This window comes from Apteryx rowi, unplaced genomic scaffold (genome assembly GCF_003343035.1).
Source record: "Apteryx rowi isolate R43461 unplaced genomic scaffold, aptRow1 scaffold_491, whole genome shotgun sequence".
Classification (NCBI taxonomy): Eukaryota; Metazoa; Chordata; class Aves; order Apterygiformes; family Apterygidae; genus Apteryx; species Apteryx rowi.
In genome coordinates, this window is record NW_020450751.1 from 174,769 (window position 1) to 197,837 (window position 23,069).

The 23,069-nt window shown below is 39.5% G+C and overlaps 1 protein-coding gene across 1 annotated transcript in view; it reads right to left on the reverse strand.

Moving 5' to 3' along the window:
* The window catches only part of EGF (epidermal growth factor), a 62,643-nt gene that overhangs the window by 24,805 nt on the left and 14,769 nt on the right, over positions 1-23,069 (reverse strand). Inside the window, exons 5-14 of the mRNA XM_026079058.1 lie at positions 20,840-21,070; positions 19,203-19,405; positions 13,283-13,408; positions 12,100-12,222; positions 9,091-9,213; positions 7,800-7,925; positions 6,060-6,196; positions 3,969-4,117; positions 2,238-2,342; positions 307-530 (exon numbers count right to left, since the gene is read on the reverse strand). Coding sequence (XP_025934843.1) covers positions 307-530; positions 2,238-2,342; positions 3,969-4,117; positions 6,060-6,196; positions 7,800-7,925; positions 9,091-9,213; positions 12,100-12,222; positions 13,283-13,408; positions 19,203-19,405; positions 20,840-21,070 — 1,547 coding nt within the window. The remainder of the gene's footprint in view (positions 1-306; positions 531-2,237; positions 2,343-3,968; positions 4,118-6,059; positions 6,197-7,799; positions 7,926-9,090; positions 9,214-12,099; positions 12,223-13,282; positions 13,409-19,202; positions 19,406-20,839; positions 21,071-23,069) is intronic.

Genomic DNA, 23,069 nt, shown 5'->3' on the forward strand with positions numbered 1-23,069 from the left:
TAAACTAAGCAACCATACATGGAACAAACAAGACACATTTTTAATTTTTAACTTGTTTTCACTTTTCTGATAAAGGCAGAGAAGTTCTCTGTGCAAGGCAAAGTGGCTGATTAGAAAAGTAGAGAGTATCAAAAGGTGTTTTGCTAAAATAAATAAAACTTCAGCTGGGGTGACAGAATGAAGGACTAAGTGATGCCATTAGCCTCAACAGAGTTGCATGGGATATACACATAGCCGCTGGCCCGTAATTCACATATGCATATACACCAAGCAGCAGTAGGTAATCAACCAAACCCAAAGCCTCACCTACATCATTCTGTGCAAGAATTCGACGGTCAGAACCATCCAGATTTGCGCTCTCAACAACCGACTGTTTAGCATCGCACCAGTATAACTTGTCAGCTAAGTAGTCAAGAGCTATTCCACTGGGCCACACCAGACCAGTGCTGGCTATAACCTGACGATCAATACCTTCTAATGAAGAGCTGTCAATCCGGGGGTTGACCCCCATGTCGGTCCAGAATAACCTCCTTTGGAAAAAAAACAGATAGAGGAAGTCATCAAGTAAACATTTGTCCTCCACTCTGTGGAGTTCTTTCAAAGCAGAAAGATTAGATCAGAGTAACACAGGCCTGAAGCACATAAGAAAGTGCACACATCAAGCAAATATATATTGGCTGCTGATCTTTAAAACTTGTTGTAAGATCCCAGATCACTACACTGGGACTTGCACAGAATCTTTGCTATGTTTAYTGGCACAAAACCTTTGCAAAACAGCTCCCATTTCTGCTACTTGCCAAGTCTTCGTATCTGTTTTTTGCATTTTCCATGCAACTGATGATAGCAGTGTAGCAAACCAAGACAATAGAAGGCTTGGTGCATTAGCCAGCCACAAATGGAACCAGAACTACCCACCGCCCACGGAAAGCAAGCCAGAGTCCTGCTATTTTGTCTTTTAAAAAAACAAACCAGTAACAGGCTCAGCATCTTTTTTTTTTTTTTTTTTTTTTTTAATAAAATCATGATTCTGGGGGGTCTCACTTTAGAGCCCTGACTGTTATGCACTGAATGCTTAGAGTTTTTCAAAGAACAGATAGTGCAAGACAGCAACTCAAAACAGAGATAGCCAGAATCACAAATTATTTTTTACGTTTGGACTCTACTCTTTCTGGGCATTAGCTACCTTTGCCAGGTTAACACACAGATTCACTTATATGATAACACACAGATTCACTTATATGAACAGTTTTGCTGTAGTCAATGCAGGGCCCAGTATTCTCAATAGTCTTGCATGTGCCTCAGATTCCTCTTTAGTACTGACTTTACTATTACGGACATAGCTATAATGTCTGCCATCTAATAAGGCAGGTTTTAGTCACATTTCCTCCTCCTTCTCCCCTTACAGCTTTTGCTTCAAGATGTACAAGCTATCTACCTCTACTGATAATTCAAATAAACTATGTCCCTGAACATAGCTATTCTTAAAGGTTTTCCTGTAAAACAGCTCTCTCATGTTCCACCTCTACTGAAAGATACTTTCAAACCTTTTATGCTCACAGTGAAGCTAACAAAACACCTTCCCCAATTTGGTTTCACTTGCCAATACTTAGTTACAGCAGTATCCAAGCATTAAGATAACTCAATAGAAGAGTTGTGCATCCTACTAGAGGTACATCGACTGATATCTTCGGGGCTTTTCCATTAATTACAATGGCCAGAATTTCATCAGTAGTTCTAAATGTTCAAAATTTCTATGATCGTTTCAGCACTAGATAAGAAGATTCAAGGTATGTTTAAATCAGTGTTTCCTCAGAGACTGAAACATGACCAAAAAAGTCCTTTGTAAGCACCACTGGTTAAAAGTGACTGCACCTTCATCACACCAATATATATAGAACCCTGAAAGGGGTCTTTCTGTTTGGTAGTACAGTGCTTACAACAGTCAGGGTGACTTCAGTTGCTTGTGTTTTTCTTAGTTTAAAATGTATACAATATCCTTAATGCTTCTGGTAATTTTTTAGATCTATATGAGGAAATGAGTATGTCCTGCAATCTTCCCTGACTCATAATGGCAACACAGCCATAAAAGGCTGCAGTTTACATAACTCTGCTCAGCAACCACTATCCTAACATGAGGTCAATGCATTTTTTGTCTGCCAGAAGGGCAAGGCTGGCATGCTCATTTTTAAAAAGCTTCCCCAGTTATTCCACAATTAGCTGTATTTATCACTTCTTACTTAGCAAATGGGTGAATGACAATCCCTCGGGGCTGGGAGATATCCTCCCAGATGATCATTTTTCTTTGCATTCCATCCATATTGCTCCTTTCGATGCATGCCTTCCTGCAACACACATGGCACTGTTACCTTTTTAATTACCTTCTTTAGCAGAACATACTAAGTTCTTACATTACTTTAACACAAAACTGTAATAAATAACTTTGCAAAGACAGGAAATAAATCTGCTGGTGTTTTTGTTCGGTTTGACACACCTGTCACCTAGACACACCTAGACACAGCTGTCTAGTTGTTTCATCAACAAGTAATTCATGCTACAGCCTCATTATCCGGCCTAGGGCATAATGATAAAATACATGCTGCTGTGCAGGAGACCTTAAGTTCTCCTTTTTTGGGCAAACAGAGAATTGGAAGTATAATCACTAACAGATGAATGTTAGCTTTAAAAGGAGTCAGGAGAAAAACAGGCTCCTAATTGAATGCCATAATCAAATGTGTAAAGAATGTTTTCAAATAGTACTTTTAAATACATTTTTCATTTAGAAATATCCAAGCATTTTATATATTATGTCTGTTTTACAGCAAAGAACGAAGCAAAGGTCCTTATGATCACTCATAAAATCTATGGCAGAGTCAAGTATAGAACCTACCCTGTCTGTCTCCCAATCCATTTTTTTCCAGAAAACTGCAGACACTTACTTTTACAAACTTCATTTTGCCAAACAAATATCAGCCTCTACCTGAAAACATACAGCCTTTCACACCCACCTTAATCTGCAAAGAAAGGCCACACAAGGATGGAAAGAGAAATAGATACATATATATAGAATACAAACAGGTAAACCCAGTGGGTGAGAAGGAAGTGGCAGATACAAATTCACAGCTCCATCCTTGACTCCTGTGTTGTAGAGACAAGCAGCACAATTTGCCATTGCACAAGAAACACTGGCATATTTATTCAGGAGTGACTGTGTAGGCAAGATTGTATCTATCGGTAAGGAAGCAGACTATCAGCATACGTAACAGATAAGGAGGTTGATCTGGATATTCAAAAATCACTTTTTATTGACTAATAAAATGGGGGTTATACTGAAGCATCATTGCTACCCTTCAAGGAGTCATCACTATGTTCTGATCTGACACTGCCTTTTTACCAAAGGCTTCTCTCTGTGTGTAAGGTTAGGTACCACTGAAACGTGAGGTCGTACTGTCTGCCAGTGGTTGTTCCTCTCTGATTAGGGATAATTGACAAAGATTGTCCATTAGCTTAAGGAGGCATGGTTCTAGTCATCAGTAATGCTGACTTCTGTCTAAGATCTACTTAGTGCAGTAATACTCATGATATATATAGATACAGATATATATACACATATACATGCAGCGTATGTGTATAAATGAGTGTACACATACATATATACACACACACAAACATGTGCACCTATATATACATGTGTCTATGCAGCACATGTCTTAGATTCCTCGCAACAGAGTCCAAACCCTTGCTTCTTGGAAAGACAAAGATAAAAATACAACAGCAGACTCAAAGTGAACTTCCAGCATTTCAGTTTTAAAGACACTTCCAACTGTTTATACTGGAGATTACAGCTATCTAATCAGAATGTGAAGCATTACTGAATTTAAAGTAATATTTCAGCTATTCCCACATCACTGGTCATTTATTCCAAATATTTTATGGCATGTTTTGACATAAATGCACTGTAGAGCATGTACCCTCTGTCTGTCCAATACAATTTACGGTTAATCCAGTCCACAGCAAGTCCTTCAGGTATATCTATAGCTTCATGAATAACTTTTTCGCGATTTGAGCCATCCAGATTAGCTCGTTCAATCCATTTCAAGGCAGTGTGGGCAAAGTAAACCTGTGAAGAAATAACAGATGAGATGTGAGCATTTCCCATTTCACTTTCTGGTCTATTTCCCTGCTCTAATAGGTCCAGTCTGAAATAACTTTTTCATTTTGAAAGTTCCCTGAATCATTTGGTCACAGAAGGGTAAAAACCCGTGATCCCTGATCAGATAAAAAGGCACTTATCCTTCAGCCAGGATGACTTCTACATGCTGCTTGTGCTTAGCCGTAAATCCTAGTTGCCCTATATGCAGTCCCCTGAATATCCTATRATTTTATTTCAGTGACCAGCTACCTCACATGAAGCACAGCTGATGAAACAAAAGTAGGAGCAGGCAAAAGGAAGCACGTTATCATTTACTGGCTGCTCATTTTAAAAAAGGGGATGGGGGAGGGAGTAGTAGTGTATGTGTGTTAAGGAGCTGGGAGAGGGACAGAAGAGTAGTTATATAATTTGCTTCTGTTCTTTCTCTTTCAGCCTATGTATATTTTAATTTCTTATCAGGTGTCGATCCTATAAGGCGCCAACATTTCCAGGAGAAGCTTTGCAGGTTTGGGTCAAAATAAAAGCTCTCCACTGGTGGGGAATTTGTTTTTTGTTTCCTGAGGATGAGGAAAATAATATCCTCTTATATTTGGTATCTAGAGGGAACCAAACATTGTGTGGCAGAACTACATACAAAACAATACTGTTTTATTTGCAAATGGTAACAACAAAACAAATAACTTTGCTTTGACACTATTCATGAGGACAAACAAAGCAGGTGGGAGGTCTCTAGCTTTGAACCAGCTAATTCAAGTACCAGAAGTTGTCTGACCATGGGAGCACAGAGCTATGTTGAGCTAATTTACTGTGTATCTCAATTCTGGACCACCAGGTCTAGCCAGCCACAGTCTAGTTGGACCACTGCGCACAATCTCATCTCTCTACACTGCACTTCAGAGCTCATTGTAATGCAGAGCTCCCTAAAAAAGTGGAACGAAGGTACATCTAGCGTCATCAGAGCAATTGATTTAGATGTACTGCAGTACTGAACAACTGCTAGTTCCATGACAAGGCCCTATTTCAAGAAGTGGCAATGTTCCAGCAGTGCCCAAAATGATCCTCCTGCAAGGCAGATCTGGTAACGTTTTGACTTGTTTAACTGTGTCCGTCCAGACCTTGATACATTTCCAGCAACTTAACGGAGTTCCTCATCAGTTTTCAGTGTACTGCCCAGTACCTTTCTGTATCATTTTTACAGAGTAAGTAATTCTCATCATGGGGAAAAAAAACTATCTGCCACAAAAGGTTTAGCAAAGTACAGCTGAACTCCTATTCTTCCATATTCTCCAGGCAAAGTGTAGGGCACTAGGAGAAAGCTGCACATACAAACAACTCTTTATGCAGAGAAGAATCCTATTTCCAAAAGGACTGTCTTGTAATATGAGGAACACATTTCATAAGAACAATAAACCGACCGAGTGTTCAGCAGTTTAATTCAATAATGTCAGGACATAAGGATGTAGTTTTTGTTAAGATTGCTCCAACATTTAGTATGGGTTGTGGGATGTAGCCGTACAGAAAAAAAGATGCTGCTGTCTTTTACAGCTACCCAGTAAAAAAAAAAGCAAGCTATATTTTCAGAAAATGGTACTGAAATCTCAAGGGAGAAAGCAAGCAATCACACAAAAGTTCTTCTTTGAAACTGCATTCAGGCCTAAAGTGAGTTTAGAAATCCACATTCTCTGTGAATTAGCCTTGTCAACATATGAAGGACATTAAATCAGTAAGCAAAGGATGAAACTCTTCAACTAGTGTTTGGCATCCTGTACCAGCTGTGCTCCTGGGCAGGCAACAAGCAGCAGCACAACGTGTAATCTGGATCGCTGACATCAGAAAGGTTAAGACGCAGGAAAGCCCAATCCATTTGTCCTTGCAATACTTCAAAATCCTCTCATTTTTAATGCCTTACCTTATTTTCAACCGGGTCAGAGTCCAGTGCTAAGACTATTCCCATCTGCCAGTCAAGTAAACTTGCATAATCTGTTCCATCAAAACTGATTCGGCGGATGTCTTGGCCATTTGCAAATAACAAAAAAGGCTTAGGTCCTGTTGATGAAAATTTGCACGTACGTTAATTCCATTAGGTCCAAAGTGATCTCTATATTGCATCACTATCTAAGATGCTCAGCGTGAGAATGACAGCTACTGTATATCTTCTTTGCTTCTCTGTGTTCTTTTCACCATTTTAATAATATAATCAGCAACATTTAGTTAGTGAAAAAGGAAAACTCTGAAAGCTTCTTCTCTGTTTCTTTTCGGCACATATTTTTCTATTCTGTATAGCCCTGTATATTTTTCAGGTCAAATTATCTCATTCTCACTTAATTATAGTCATTATCTCAGGCAAACCCCAAGTGAACAGTGGAAGATTTGTCTCAGAAAGGACTGAAAGTATGAATCCACAAACAGACACACAAACCAAGATATCTTTTATGAAACAAAGAAACAAAAAGCGAAATAAAAGAAGAGCTAAAAACAGAATATGAAATCTAGACTGAAAGCCATCTTCCCACCTCCAATGCTAGACAAATGTTTTAAAGACATAACAGAGAAGGAAAGAAGGAATTTGGTAGTATTTTATTTTACTGCATCAGCCTTTCACCTCCAGATCCCGGACTTAAATCTCACATAGGTCTGAGGTAATCTCATATATAATTTAAGTTATTTTGGCAGTCTAAAACTATTCCCCAAGAGAAAACTTTTGCTGCTCTTACTACTGAGATAAAAGCTAGTTTAGGACCCAATGTGCTAGATCCATTATCAATGTAGCATAAGACCCAAACTGACTCAAAGAGCTAACATTATAAGTAGGTAACAGTAGCAGACAATATGGGGAACAGAAGAAGAAATGCAGGCCCTTGTCCTAAATCCGTCTTGAATCTGAAATCAAAGATAAATGTGCAAGCAGGTTTTAAGGATCAACAACTTGCCCAAGATCATTGTTAAAATTCATGATAAAGGCAGTAACTAGCCCAGCTGCATTTCACATTGAATGACTTTCACATTGCCCATAGAAAGCCTTTCACAGTAAAAGCAAGAAAAATGTTGTCCTATAATGAATAAAGGTTTTCCTTTATGCCTAAAATAATCTCACAAACTTCTGTTTCATCCTCTCTCTCATGCACCCCTGTATATCTTGTTGCTCACACTGGAGTCTGCCCCTTCCTCAAAAGAAACAGATGGATCTGAAATCCAGACATGCACATCAAATACCTAGGCTCTGGGGTCAGCAGGGGAGAAATATCCTAGTAGGTAAGGTGCTTCAATAGACTMTTCCCTACCCTGTGCTCCAAATACAGACACCTCAACCCCAGTTCTGTAACGCTGGGCAGAAACTACACCCACATTTATATGAAGACACAGCAACCCAAATTTTGCTGACAGACGAGTGGAGTAAAGGATCCCAAAGTGAAATGCAGAAGTTAAATAACAGAATGAATCTTCTGTGATGGAGACTGTATCATATAGCAGTGGTTCTGATATATTTCCAAACAACTAATACTTCCCAAACTGCACAACAGTATCTTAAAACCAGTGCAAAAACAGAGCCCAGTTATGCTAACCACTTAAAAAGACTCTAAAATGTTTTTGCTTGTTTATTGGCAAAAAATATTTATTGGCAGCAATATGTGGATATCAAGATACTCACCTGTGGCAGTGCAGTGCTTTCTGTCCTGCTGAAGCTTATATCCAGGAAAACAAGCACACTCCCAGGAGGATGGGCTTAAAGAAGAACATATCTGACTACAGCCACCGTTATCTGGAGATGTACAACCTCAAATAGAGCATTTGAAAATTTTAATTTTGCCATTCTAAGGAAAAATACAACAAAAATATAAGCATGAACAATCCATTCTGTTATCAGGATTTCTGCAGTGAAAAGTATCCTAATTACCGATAGATATCATGAAAGGACTCCTGTTGAGAAAAGCCTGGCAAACTAAAGCAAACTAGCAGCAACTTCTTCTAGAGCTTTTCCTGAAAATTCACAACACAAGATGGGCGGGGGGGGAGTGGGATATATGAACAGAGCTTCCATGTGCTGATTATTTCATAGAACTCTTTCTCCCACGGAAATCTCATCCAACCTACTACAGAGTAACAAATTCTATCAGACATTGCACTTCATGCAAAGAAACAGCAAACTGCCATTCTTTCCCTAGGATAGAGAACCGATGAAATCCACTGATTCTTATGGAAAGAAACCATTCTTTCCTCTTAGGGCTGTACAGTGGTTACATCCACAATGCCAATCTGAGCTTAATCAGTGGAGTGTAACTAGAAAAACAGTAACACTGAATTTATGTTACATATAATGCTGTCCAAAGCACATAAGGGTTGTAAAAGGGGAAGGGTATTTGTCAAGGCACAAGGTTGTCATTAATGGAGCTATCTTGATCCCTGAGACTGAAAATATACAGTTGAAGACCTAAAATCCCCTGAATTTGGAAAGCTTCTTTACATGGGGAAAGGTAGATTAGTGGGCATAGCAACTCCAAATATCTCCAAATATTCTGACTGCAAAAGTTTCATCACTGGGCAATCAGATGAAAATGTCTTAAGTTAGAGTGACCCAGAACCTGGGTAGCATGAGGTTGATAAAATCATTGCCAGGTTTCCTCCAGTTCCTAATTTTGTACCATCTGTCCTACGATTCCTGTCAAATATAAATTATAGATGTCTCTCCTGCAACAAACACCTGGGAGATGCTTCAATCGGTACTGACAACAGAAGAATTTCACTTGCAGATATAGGATGTTACTGCTAAGAAACACCTACTAAATATGAAGATGAATATTGTTCATCTCAGCACTCACTTGTACAATCATTTACAGCTGTGCAAAATGAGTGTAAAATGCCATCCTTCACTTCTGGCTCTCAGTGCCAAGAACAGACAGACTCTGACAGTCACTAAAACTAGAAAAATGTTAAACACTTGCCTGTGCATGTTTTGCCATCCACTTTGAGTACGGATCCTTCAGGACAAAAGCAAACAGGCCCTTTAGATGTCTGAAGGCAACCATGGCTACATTCAGTGATGTTATTTACACAGGGAATTAGCTCTACAGTAATTTAAAGAGGAAAAACATTCTTAAATGATAAGAAAATCTTTCATTAACCACCCCCCCCAAGATGTGTTGACACTTCCTTAAATAACAAAAAAAGTGTGATGGCAGAGAGAACAATAATTCTGTTTCCCAACCTTTCCTGCCAAATCATTCTCTCCTAACGGTAGCAAAGGAGAAAGCCAAAATTGCTGCAGGGTCCTGAAACCATTACACTGATCAGTTTTATATTTTCCAAAATTTTATGAAGGAATGTTAGCAAAATAGGAATAATTTAGAAATTTAGAAAACCCTCTTTCTTACATTTCACCAAAAAGGTATCAGGCTTCAAAAACTACACGGAAGTTATACTTAACGAATAAGTACAAAATGTAGAGAGAATGAGGAAGAACTACTTTCCTACTACTCCCAGGGTAACCAAGCTGGAAGCAATGGAAACAGGAGATGAACCTTCCAGAAACAAAATTAAATTCTTTAGTGGTAAATCTTGAAACTATAAAGGCAACACCATCTGAGGACCTGGCAATATCTTTCCTCTATTTTCTATTATAATTGCTGCAGTGCTAACACTTCTTCGAATATTTCTTTAATTTTGTTTCTCTTTTATGCAATTTCACAGGATATCCCTCCTTCCAGCTTCTGTATTGCAGTGCTACAACTCTTTATGCCTCCCGTAGTGCCATATGGCAACATCTGTTGGAAGACTGGAACTAATGCAGGTTTCCCACAGCTGCTTCTTTGAATCAGCAGCATACGCTGGCTTAAATGGCGCATAGCCGTTGCAAATATTCCTTCTCCAAGGCAACTGCACTCTGGACTAGATTGTTCTAACCCCTTAAGCACAACAAACAGGGTCAAGAAATTGATCTCATATCTACTTCTGACCAGAGCTTGTGGCTTTAGACTGAAGAGCTTCATACAGGACTTGGAAGACAGAGCATCAAAACGTCTGGTCAGCATGTGGGCTTCTCACCTTGCACCTGTCTCTCAAGTTTCATAGATAGTGACATATAGCCCTGTGCTGCTGTAGTTATGGAGTTATAATGTCCATGCTGCATCCCTAGCCTGTGTTGAAAAAACATTATTTTCTACCTAATTTGAGCCACCCAAAATGCAGGCATATAGTTTAAGCTAATCATCAAGAGTGGGACTGAGCTACACAGTGTCTAGGGTCATTCTGGATTTTTAAGGATATCCTACCTCCCAACAGCCTCTGGCTCCAGAACTCCCATAGGTCTTCTATCACATCTGACTGCCTTGTGCAGCTGTCTTACATACCCTAGACCCCCATGGTTAGGCCACTGAATCTTGCTTCCAGCTCACGCTTAATAGAGAGGAGGAAGTGTCTCTTGGAGGCCTAAAATAGACAGTCAGATCAGCTTGCAGAGTCTATGAGACTCTATGGCTGCATATACATGTTAGTACTGATATTTAATATACCCTAGGTCCTGATCCTGCCATCACACGGACTGAACCAAGTGGTGTGCACTGGCACTTCTGTCTGGGGCATATACTAATGTTTTCCTTCTGTGGAAACAAGGTCGAGGGATTCTTGTGTATGCCCAAGTTTCACTTCATTATGAAGCGGCAAAGTGACTGGGAATACTCCAAGACCTCAAAACTTGGATGCATTCCACATTTAATGTTCTAGACTTAGTTTAGAAAGGCTTAATTCAGCTGTAGGTTGAATACACACAATGCTGCACAAAGGAAGAGCAAAAACCTTCAGCTCTGACTCTTACTATAAAATATGGTTCCCCAAGCTTACTGAAACAGAGATCTTTGTTTTTTCCCCTCCAGTTGTCTGCTATGTGCATTAAGTTTATTCAAATTTGGCCAGCTTCAGACAGTTTCCTTGTTTAAGTACCTATGTTATATGTATATGTTTTCTCAGGCATACTTTTTATACACAACTTAATTGATAAAAAAAAGGAAAACCCTCCGAAACTGCAGTAGCCACCCAGAACAAATAACTTTACCGATACTTTTGTGTGACTTATTTATTGCAAACAGATGCTCATGCATTTAATTTCATTAATTTCACGCCCATTAGCAATGCCATCAACTCTGATCTGAAGAGAAAAGTGATGATGCTGTAAACTGCTTGTCCAGAGACTAGGCAAACTGTTATGCAAGTTAGAGTGTATCAAATTCAGAGACCACGTTTAAAAAGATACACTGGCTTATCCACCTTTCATGTGCCACAGAACCTAAACTGAGTGCAGGGGTCTCCCTAGTTTGGGGTCCAAGATCAAGAAGATACCTACTTACAAATGCATGCATACTGCAGTCAGATTTTTTTATTACTTCTCTGTGACTAATTGAATTATCATCCATTATCAGTATTTCCAAATGGCCCAATGTCCAGTTATTCCTAAGTGTCTCCTGAGGACGAAGCAAAACGAGGAAGTCTGCATTCTTTGCTCCATTTACTGTATTTCAATATTTCATCGGCATAAGCTGTGTTGCTAGCTTTCGCTGCCAGAAAAGGTCAGTGTACAAGCCAGGTAACTGTACAGACAAACCTTTACAGAATTGGAGTTCCCCCAAGGTGAAGTTGACAGTTTGCAAGTGACTCACTAAATTCCATAAAATTTACACCCATAAGGGCTGCATCTAGGCACCTTGTACCAGATACACAGAAGCATTAGACCTGACTCGGTTCTACTCCCCAGGAGACTCACATCTGATTACTCACGTGTAACTTACACTTCCTTAAACATGACCTCTGAATTTGGTTCACTCAGTTTAAGCTGATCTTACTTACATAATAAGAGATTGGAAGAGAGCAAGGCAACACACAAAACTTCCAGTGATTGAAGTGTTAAGTGAGGACTCTCTCCAATATCATACTGGAAGTGTTTATGTGTTACTGCTACTTACCATGACATGTTTTCCTATCAGGGAGCAGAACAAAACCTCTTGGGCAGGTGCAGTAATAGGAACCAGGGATGTTCACACAGCCCAAAGTACAGCCATGATTCCAAAAGCCACATTCGTTGATATCTGCCAAGAGAAGCACTGTGTCAGAATAAGGTCATCAGCCAGCGTCAGGGAATCAGATTAATGACACAAGCTAACAGTCTTCAAGAAATACCTCTTGTTCCACCATTCATTTTGCAAAACATATTGGTTTTGTCATATTATAATAAATGATAAAAAGCAAGTTTGCAGAGCATATTCAAAAAAACGTTAAAAAACTTCTAGCAAAGGCAATTGCTTATAATTATAGTGATACAACTTAGCCTCAGAAATTTTCACTATTCAGGCTGTATGTGTCCAGCATAAGCACCTAATGGACTTTCAAAAGTATGCCTTTCCATACAGATCCCAATGGCAGTTAAATCCTGTGGATGCTCCCCCCCAAAAAATCACATTAAATACTTTCTTCAGACAAAAAACTCTTACTAAAAAAAAAAAAACTGGCTCCAACATGACTCAAGTAAAATTCTTAAAACAAAGAAGTGCCTTAGAATTTCCATTTTGGAAAGTGATCACAGGTAATTTTCTGAGAACTGTGTTGCTGCTCTGTTTATGCAATTCTGTAAAAACTATAAGCTTTTCTTCTTTCAATGCCTTTATGAATTTGCAAATCTGGTCCTGTAGTGGAAAAAAAGATGCTTCTAAAGTGTTATGTTAACTATAAATAATAATAATTTGTTTTTATTAAAAAAATCCAGATTGAAACATTCAGAAGCAAGTTAGGAATTCAAGTCACTTTTGAAAGTGGGACTTCAGACAGTCATCTTGTTCCAGGATCTTTCAACATTTCACCTTTGGTAGTGTTATTTAATTTTTCAGGRCCAATAAGCGTGCCTACTTAACCAAAGCTCCTCTACTCAGGCTAAGATCAAAATTTCTCACAAGAATAGCACTTCTTGTGACACTTTGATAGGTCTCCTTTTAGACTATATCAGAACCTGGAAGGACACAAAAATGAAATGGCACAACTGGAATTTTTAAGATCTCAGAGTTTTCTGCAATACTCGAAATATGAGTGTAATAGAAGAATAGAAGAAGCTTTGTCATGTAATGGAATAAAGCTCACAGAAGAGTCATACATTACCTTCACAAAACTGTCTATTTCGACTCAAAATAAAGCCACTAGAACATTTACACCGATGAGTCCTTGAGTCTGGCCTGCAGATTCTCCTTCTGCACTTTTCTTTGTTCAGATCACAGGATCCTTTTTCTGGAAGAACAAATATAATGTAACTATTCTGAACAGTTCTTTATGCTCAGTGACACGTCTTCTCCTTCTCAACAGGTATTTGCTCAACCTGAAGAAATAACATCTCCTATCATTTTCTATTGGTAAAATCAGGCCCAAAAGTCATTATAAAAAAAGGAAGGTACTTAGAGGAGTAGGCAAAGGTCTGTGTGAACGATCATTTCTGGCTCCCTGTTAGTACAAGGCAGATCTAGAGAGAACCTGGAGTAGGGGATGCCTTGGTTTTGGCAGGTGGATACCTATAGTGACCATGAAAGGATCTTCAGGAGATTCATCAAACAAGAAAAAGGATGACTAGAACTAACAGGGATTCTCCTGCCTTCCTGACCCTCTGCTCTACATATCTGTTCACATGGAAGCTCCTGTATAGCAGGCTTACCATGCAGCCAATCCAGCACACCATTCTATGTTACCAGGCTCCGTAAAATGCTTGGAGAGCGCAAGAGAGAAAAGGAGAGAGAGAGAGAGAGAGAGAAAGAAAAGAAGAAAAAGAGAGAGAAAAAAAGAAAAAGTCAAAGTATGAGGACAGGAAATACTAAGACAAAGCAGTACAATACAACTAGATAGATCATAAGATCCCTACAATATATTTCATTTGGACAAAAAGTATTAGCAGTCTAGAGTTTCTACTGAAGTGGATCCTGGGTTTCTGACACTTAGAAATGCATGCATTATAAATTTTTGTTCATAACACTGTGTCCCAAAAAGTCAGAACATTCCTTATGACCCAAAAGATATGTTCAAAGTTTCTTCAAAGGAAGCAGAAAAGAGTACCCAACGTATCTCCATGAGTCCTCCGACTTCTCTCAGAAAAAGGCAAGCAGGTATTTAAGTACCTTTTTTATGGGAAAGATTTGCAGAGCTTCATATCTGTGCCCAGCTATCTTTTACAACTGGTGCTTTCGTAGATATGCAATACTCTCAGTCTTATTTTGGTCTCCCAAACTATTATTTTGGTTTTAATCTTCCTAATCTTTTTCTGGGGTTGCTTGCCCCTTTTACAAGCTAAGATAGCTGAACTGCTGCTAGTGAATGCGGGTATGCAGCCACCCACACACAACTCTGTCTTTGTCCTGTGCTGCCTGTGTAACATAAAAGAAATCATGGGCTCATACAGACAGARAATATATTTGTATGTGAACAAATTATTGTGCTATTTTCAATTCACCCTCTGGAGTTCCAAGAGATGGAGAGCAGCATAATATTTAAGTTCAACATTCAATCTTCTACTACCCACAACAATGAAAATGCTGGCCAGTTAAGGGAATGACACATCACATGTATAAGCAAACGAATTAATTTCCTGGACAGAGATTTCAGTTTGGCTGAAAGCATCACGATTGCACTTATTTGCATCACACTGATTAATTCTTCTCTAACTAAAGTCATATTGTTAAATGAAGAATGATGAATGGATGGATATTATCTATGTTACTAAAAATGTTAGCTTATCAAAGGCTTGATTTTTACATGGCTTCAGCTCAGCCTCTGTTTTTGTAGAATGTTTTGTAGAACACTGGACCCTTATTCTTTGTCCCTAACGCAACTAAATCAGACACATACAGTAGTGGAGCGTCTCTCTTCAAATACACAACTCATTACAGAATCACAGAATGGTTGAGGTCGGAAGGGACCTCTGGAGAYCATCTAGTCCAACCCCTTGCTCAAGCACGGTCACCTAGAGCATGTTGCACAGGACCCTCTCCAGTCGAGTTTTGAATATCTCCAAGGATGGAGACTCCACAACCTCCCTGGGCAACCTGTTCCAGTGCTCTGTCACCCTCACAGTGAAAAAGTATTTCCTCATATTCAGATGGAACTGTCTGTGTTTCAGTTTGTGCCCRTTGCCTCGCGACCTGTCGCAGGGCACCACTAAAAAAGAGTCTGGCCCCATCCTCTTGACACCCTCCCTTCAGATTGATAAGATCCCCTCTCAGTCTTCTCTTCTCCAGGCTAAAAAGGCCCAGCTCTCTCAGTCTTTCCTCATATGAGAGCTACTCCAGTTCCTTAAACATCTTAGCAGCTCTTTGCTGGACTCGCTCCAGTGGCTCCATGTCTCTCTTGTATTGGGGAGCCCAGAACTGGACGCAGCACTCCAGGCGTGGCTTCACCAGGGCTGAGTAGAGGGGGAGGATCACCTCACTCCCTTGAAGAGCTGGCCGTGCTCTTCCTAATGCAGCCCAGGATACCATTGGCCTTCTTGGCCACAAGGGTACATGGCTGACCATGAGGTCAACTTGTTGTCCACCAGGATTCCCAGGTTCTTCTCCGCAGAGCTGCTTTCCAGCAGGTCAGCCCCCAGCCTGTGCTCATGCCAGGGGTTATTTCCTCCCAGGTGCAGGACTCTGCACTTGCCTTTGTTGAACTTCGTGAGGTTCCTCTCCGCCCAACTCTCCAGCCTGTTGAGGTCCCTCTGAACGGCAGCACAGCCCTCTGGTGTATCCGCTACTTCTCCGCCCAAAACTTGCTGAGGGTGCACTCTGTSCCTTCATCCAGGTCATTGATGAAGAAGCTGAACAAGACTGGCCCCAGTACTGACCCCTGGGGGACACCGCTAGCTGCAGGTCTCCAACTAGACTTTGCACCACTGATCACAACCCTCTGAGCTCTGCCATTCAGCCAGTTCTCAATCCACCTCACTGTCCAAAATGATAAATTGTGCAAATACATGCAATCTCAAAACAATACAAACCAGAGAAGAGATCATATTCGAGGCTGCATCTTATGATTACTACTGGTGCTATTCTCTTGTCCCGTGCTCGTACCATTAGTGACAAAATGAGACTGAAGACAGTTGGGCATTAAAAAGAAATAATAGAAGCAAAAATTTTGCAATTTGAGCAACCTCAAGAAAATGCTCTTTTTTAACTGAATAATTTTTAGAACTCAATATTGCCAAAGCCCAGTGTCAAAAAAAGGCTCAAAATTTCGAGCAGATAGTTACTGACTTATGAATCCTGCAGTTTTTAAGAYAATCTTTCTGGAAGGGAAATTTAAACATTTTCTGGAAGAACAGTCATCAGGAACCATCTTTTCTCCTTTTTTTCCTCCAGTCACCTCTTTTAAATGAAAATGAGTGTTCTCAGATAATAGTCTGATGCCAGTATCTCACACAGGAAAGGAATAACAAGGTAAGTCCTCTTCCAAAAAATCCTGGGTACTCTGAACATGATTTCCTCTTAATTTTTTAACCTATCAGAGAAGATGCTTAAAAAAAACTTCAGAGGCAGTCTTTGAGGTTTTAAGGTAATTTGGACATTTTATGAGCCATTAATAAAACTGAAAATAGCATTCCATCAGGCCATTTATAAACATATATGGTGTCATCAAATCTAGGGTTAGTCATCCAAGACTCAAGGCCTTCTTTCAGATTTTGYCCTACCAAACTTGTTGTGTGGGGTTATAGCAAGTCCAGAACTGAATTAATGCTCTTCTCTGCACTTACTGACCCTGACCAATCCAGGAAAGTCTTTTGAAAGGGACGCGAATTAGGGGATATGAGGAATTTAAGTAGTCGTGAAGAAGTCTAAAGCAAATAATGCAAATTTCAGTTCAAGAAATCAAATCACGTCAGTTGAGCACTTCTTGTTAGTCCCTTTTTCTTCTGAAAGAACTCACTTGATATCTGCTTTACATAAGGCCTGATAATTCACAGTTAACACTGCATTGCAACATACACTTGCTTAGGTTGTACAGAGCATCCAATTAGTCTAGGTATGCTTTCATCTCCAGGTTTCTCTGTTGTAAGATTTGATATAAATCTCATTTGTACACCAGGCTCATAAGCCCTCCTTTCATCCCAGTTCTTGCACTGGATAAGCCAAGCAACGTACATGCAAAGTCCAAAAGGTTCATCTGGATTCAGCCTGTTAAGCTTCTTTCTATTCCATCACTTTCCAGACTTTTTACAAGAAGCATTTGGAATAAAAAAAGCACTACTGCTGAAACCACTTATTGTTATACTTTTAAAAGGCATGTTAGAAATAGAGCAATAAGTATTATAAGGCATTTTAAAACACTAGTAGTTTATTTACCAAGGAAAAGGGGGGGAAAAAACTGTTTCTAGTGGAAAGAGAAGCACTGGAAAGTAGCATGTTCTGGGGGAAGAAGGGGAGTTAATCTTCTGAGAGAAGAATAAAACCTAAGCACCCATAGTCAATGAGCATTATGCTAAATCCTTCTGTGGAGTGAACACATATAACACAACTCATAGCCCCTGAGGTTCAGAAGTCCACCATCACTATCTTTCTTGGTCACTGTTTCTTCTTCTCCATCCTCATGCATATGCAGACATGGTGACTGACAATATCTAAGCAGCCTTCATGAGACATTACTCAGGGTCTTTGAAATCTCATTGCAACAACGTTGAGCCACGTGTGGACGTGTCACCATCTGCATCACAAATGCATCCTTCCCTAGGTCCTCTGTGTGAGTACAAGAGATGTGTGAGCTGAAAAGAGAATGCTTTCATTTGCCAAGGTGATTGTTTTCCTTGAAGGAAGCACAAAACAGGGAATGTCTCTGAACGAAGGCTCCCTGTGTTCAAAAGTATAAGCTTTATCTCCAAGAGCACTTTCTCTTCTGCATCTCAACAGCTCTTTGCACTGCAAATGAAGCATTTAAAGGGGAAAGTCTCTTTGAAGATTGTGATTTCCCTGCTCAGCCCAGGCTTCGGGAAGGGGGAGCATGATACTGTACAAAGGTGTTGGCTGGCACAAAGAGAGTGAAAGCCTATTTGACAGTAGATATTTAGGAAGGGTTCAAGAGAGATATCTACAGTTTCATTTTTGCTCATACAAACACTGCTTCCTCTGCATGTCTTTACACCGCCCAGACCTCTGCAGACCTCGGACCATCTTCCATTGGGAGTTCCACAGTTCTTGCTAGAGACTCACAAGTGCCTGAGTCACTACTTGTCCTGCTGTTTGCTCAGTTGTTCACATCTGAGCAAAACTGATGCCCAAAGCTACTGAGTTAAAGCAATAATACTTTGCTTTCCAGAGAGCAGAGAACAAGGCATTATTTCCCCTGGACAGGTATATTCTGCATTACACTTCCTATTGTCACAGCAGGAATCCTCAGCAGAGTGAACTATCCATAGTGACCTACCTTCATTTTCTGATCCCACAGTGAAATGTGGTGACACGGCCACTTCATACTGTAGGTTACAACCGATCTAATTAGACAAACACAGACTCTCATTTGATAGTTCCTATTGCAAACTCAGGTCTGTCTTAAACAGGGTAACTCTTAATCCAGTCATTCCACAATGAAGCTGAGACATACACATTATCACTTGTGGGACAGACGACACACTTCTTAAAATCCTTTACTGCCACAGTAAATAATCAGTGGTTTTCATATACGTATTAGAGTGAAACACCCAGAAGGGAACAGTCATTTGATGAAGATAATCTACATGAAGAATTAAAAAGCTGTCAGTTTTGTGCATTTAACAGGAAAGTATAAAAATATCTATATGTAAATAAAAGAGAAGAGAGAGAGAAAACCACATTTATGTGTATGTGTTTTTAGATTAACAGAGTGAGTTCATGCTCAGCATGCTTCCTGCCTGATATTCCAGTTGGAGTTACACACACCAAGTAGAATCCTGAATCACTGAAGTTAAAAGCAAATTTTGTCATTGACTTCACTGAATCTTGGATTTTTGCTGAAAAAAATAGTATCCAAAAAGATCAGAGTATATTACATTATTATTCTCACACATGTAACTATACCATTACAGTTTACTTACCAAAATCCTGAGAATCTTCTCTTGCACCTGGCTGTTTGTATGGATGTACCACTTTTATCTCCACTGGTGGAAAAAATGATGGCTTCAGGCTAATTGTGACTACAACCTTTCCAGTATACTTGTTGGCTCTCCATATCATACCAGATTTCGACTCTGAATAGTACAAGTGCTCAGCAAAGACAGACATACCAAGCAATTGATGTCTGTAACAAACAGAAAATAACACGAAGTGGCACACTACTGGATCCTGATACATTTACTCACTCATGCATTTTTTTAAGCATCTAGTTTAACCAAACACACAGTAAATAGCCTTTTTTTAAATTGCATTCTACATAATCTTATATATGAGCAAGTCAGGTGAGATGCCATAGGTATTCCCAAACAATACAGCATCCAGAATCCTGCAGATTTGCAAGAACCAGCCGCAAAACTATGAACATTTCTCACAGGTTACATGACCTGTTTTCAGGACTGCCTCAACTCACAGAGAAAGCCTAGGTATGGTCCTGCTTCTGTTGAACCCAGCAACTAAAACGGATGCTTGCTTTGTTGAAGGATCTAGGCCAGTTACGTCCCCTCATTTCCCAATTTCCAGTGCCTTTTCTGAAACTTCTGACTGTACCAAGAAATTGGGGGGGCAGGGGGAGTGTACCTAAAAACCACCTTGCAGCTTTTCCTGCCACATGAAGTTATTTCCTATTTTCTGGTCAATTATAGCAGCCAGCAAGAACCATAAAAGGGTCCAGTTTTGATAAGAGAGGAGGCAGAAAAAGTATTAAAAGCAAGGTTTTTAGCTTCCATATTCCAAAGCATATTGCAGGTGGAAAAAAGAGGATCCATATCATCCAGGCTCAAAGGAAAAGTGTTGATGCTCAGGAAACACCAGTCAACTCAAAGAAGAAAGGAGAGGAAAAAATCCAATGAAGCAACTGGCAATATAGGGAGAAACCTCAACTTTGCATTAATCTGATAGAAGCTGCAGTAACACACAGTAACCTTCTTCTGAAAACGTGCCTGGCRTGGAACATCTGTACCACTGCAAAGCATGAAGGCCAATGGACATGGATCTAACAGGCCCTCAGCCTTGCTTAGACCAGACACTGGGGAGCAGGGTGGAATGAGGCTGCTCCGTAGGACAGATTTCACCAGATCTGCTGAGGTTTGCTGGAGAGACTGAGCCCTGGGGGTTATCCAAGCCTCCACGCCCAGCAGCTAAGGACGACAGCAAGTTTAGAGGAGGACAGGAAAGACCTGATCTAGCTCAGACTCTTGAGCTCACCCACTGTGACCTTTGACAAATCATTTAATCTCTTTGCTTTTGGCTTCTCTATCGGCAGAAAAAGGCTGCTAACAAAAACTCAGGGGATTCCTGAGGATTAAGTAGTTACCATTTGCTAAAAGCTTGGAAGATGAAGAGTACTGAACAGCAGTATGATCCCTACAGCACAGAAAAGAAGTTCTGACTTTTCATTTTTGTATCAGTAATTTTAAATATACTGTTACAGGCCATTTCTGCTACACTTTATACTCATTACTGTGCCATGAACAGACAAAATAAACAGGAGAAGGAGGTGACCTTAATTCTCTCCCCTGAAAAGGACTGTTTTATTTCTGACTTGCTCAGAAAAACTCACCGAACAGAATTTTTGAACAAGTGAACAGCCCCACCATCATAATCACATGATCCAATACGGGAAATTTCTTTCTCATGGTCATGTTGGATCCAGTAGAGCCTTAGGTCAATCAAATCCAGTGAGATGGCATTTATTTTTCCTGTGGTTCTTAAAACATTTCTCGTATCGCTTCCATCAAGGGATACTCGGTATATGTTGGAAACAGTACCATCTGAAGACCAAAATAATAACCTGCAGACAAGAAAAGCATATTTTGAAAAACAAATATTTGCAAGATTATGTCATTGCTGCACATTCCTTGTTTAGCTGCTCCTGTATACAGAATTTTTCTCTCTTATCACAGTGATTCCAGAATAAAAACTAATAATAAAGCCAGGGGCTTTCTTAATACATGCTAACCTATTTAAGGAAAACCCCATATATATCTCCCCTTAACAGAACTCTTAAGATTAGAAATCATTTCTGACAACAAAGTTTTGTCTGTTTAATGGAAGCAATGTTACTGCTAAAATTTTACTAGAGTTGTTTCTTATTTTAAAAAACATGTTTCTATTATGGACAGTACAACTCAGTGCAGGAAGCAGTGAGATACTAGAAACTTCTCTCAAGTAAGCCAAGAAGAAATCAGTCCAGCTTAACTGCGAAGCTCTGTTGTCTCTGTATCTGCTTTGTTCGGCCATGCAGTCAGAGAAGGAAACTGGAATAACCTCTCAAACCTACAGGGACTCCAGCAAACTTGGGAAATGGCATGTTTGTGAGGCAGATCTGCATTACCCTCTGCCTATGTTACACTTATGGGGAGGAATCTATCTCCAAAAATTCACACATCACTCAGTGATACTTGACTTTAAAATACCATTTCTATTATAATTCTCATTCCTTTTTACCTTCCTACTGGTTATAAAAGTCAGACTATGCTGCCATTAAATTAAGGCACAGTCAAAATAAAGCTCCAATACCAAAAACAATAATGCATTCAAACTCCTTATATGTGAAGTTATTCATGGATCAGAACCTAGATTTACTGATGTGACTAAGATTAGCAACAGTTATTCCAAAAGGGCAAGTAATACCTGATTCATGTGTGTTTTATTTTTTTTAAAGTTTGGGTTTAGAGGGGTTTTTTGTTTTCTTTTTTTACACTTACACAAATTCCAAAAAGCATTACCATTTTGCCTTGTTTTCACAAAATTTTAAGATCTAAATGTACAAAACAATGTAGCATAAAATCAGCTATACTACGTTTATGTTAATCATACGTTAAAGGCCCCCAAACAGATTAGATCTCACTAGCAAAGGGCTGTACTAGCAGAGGAAGAATCAGTCCCTGCCTTATGGCTTTTCCACTCTATTACATAGTCTACATAGTCCGTTACATAGTTTTTAATGTATAGGTGAAAATATGTTTCAAGCAGGTCCATCAGATTTTCTGTTGACATGTTTAAACACTTCATTAATAATTGCTTGCATTTCTATAGCGCCTGTTATTTAAGAATCTTTAGAGCTCTGGAAGCTTGGATAGATATAGGATTCACATTTTACAGACAGGGAAACTAAGAAACAAAGGTAATTCACAGTCTCAGTGCAAGCGTTATGCAAGTCAGTGGATGGCAGGATACAATACGAGCAAACATGAATATAGCCTTTACTGTATTTGCTCTCCTCTTAATTTTTAAACCTTATTTTTCAGCATATCTAAACTCCATTCAGAAAAATCAATCTAACAGCAATAGTTACGTTACTATTACTAAAATAATCTTATCACTACTAACCAGACACATCTTTTGAGAAAAACAGTTTCTAAGATATCACATTGACCTCTGTTACTTGTGCGAGTTGCACACRCTGGAGAGAAGACACTGTTAGCATCAGACTTGGTGTATATTTATGTTTGCTGTGTTACGTTTGTCTCAATTCACTCCGCGTATACAGCTCTCAGAACTTTCATACAAACAAAAGACACCAAGATGTAAAAATGACGTTAGACTCCCTGGAGGCTACATTCTTTACAGTTTATTACTAGCTAACTTGCCTTTCTGTAAGCACATGTGTACAGCTTTAATGCTTGGTGAATCACACCTAGGTGAATATATGCATTTGAGTTTGTCCACAAAGTTTAGTGCAAGTTCACCAAATATATTCCTATAATGTCATTTGTAACATATTTCCCTGTTGCATTAGGTCAGCAGACTTGAGGACTTGTGGGAATTTACAAAATTGGTAAATAGGA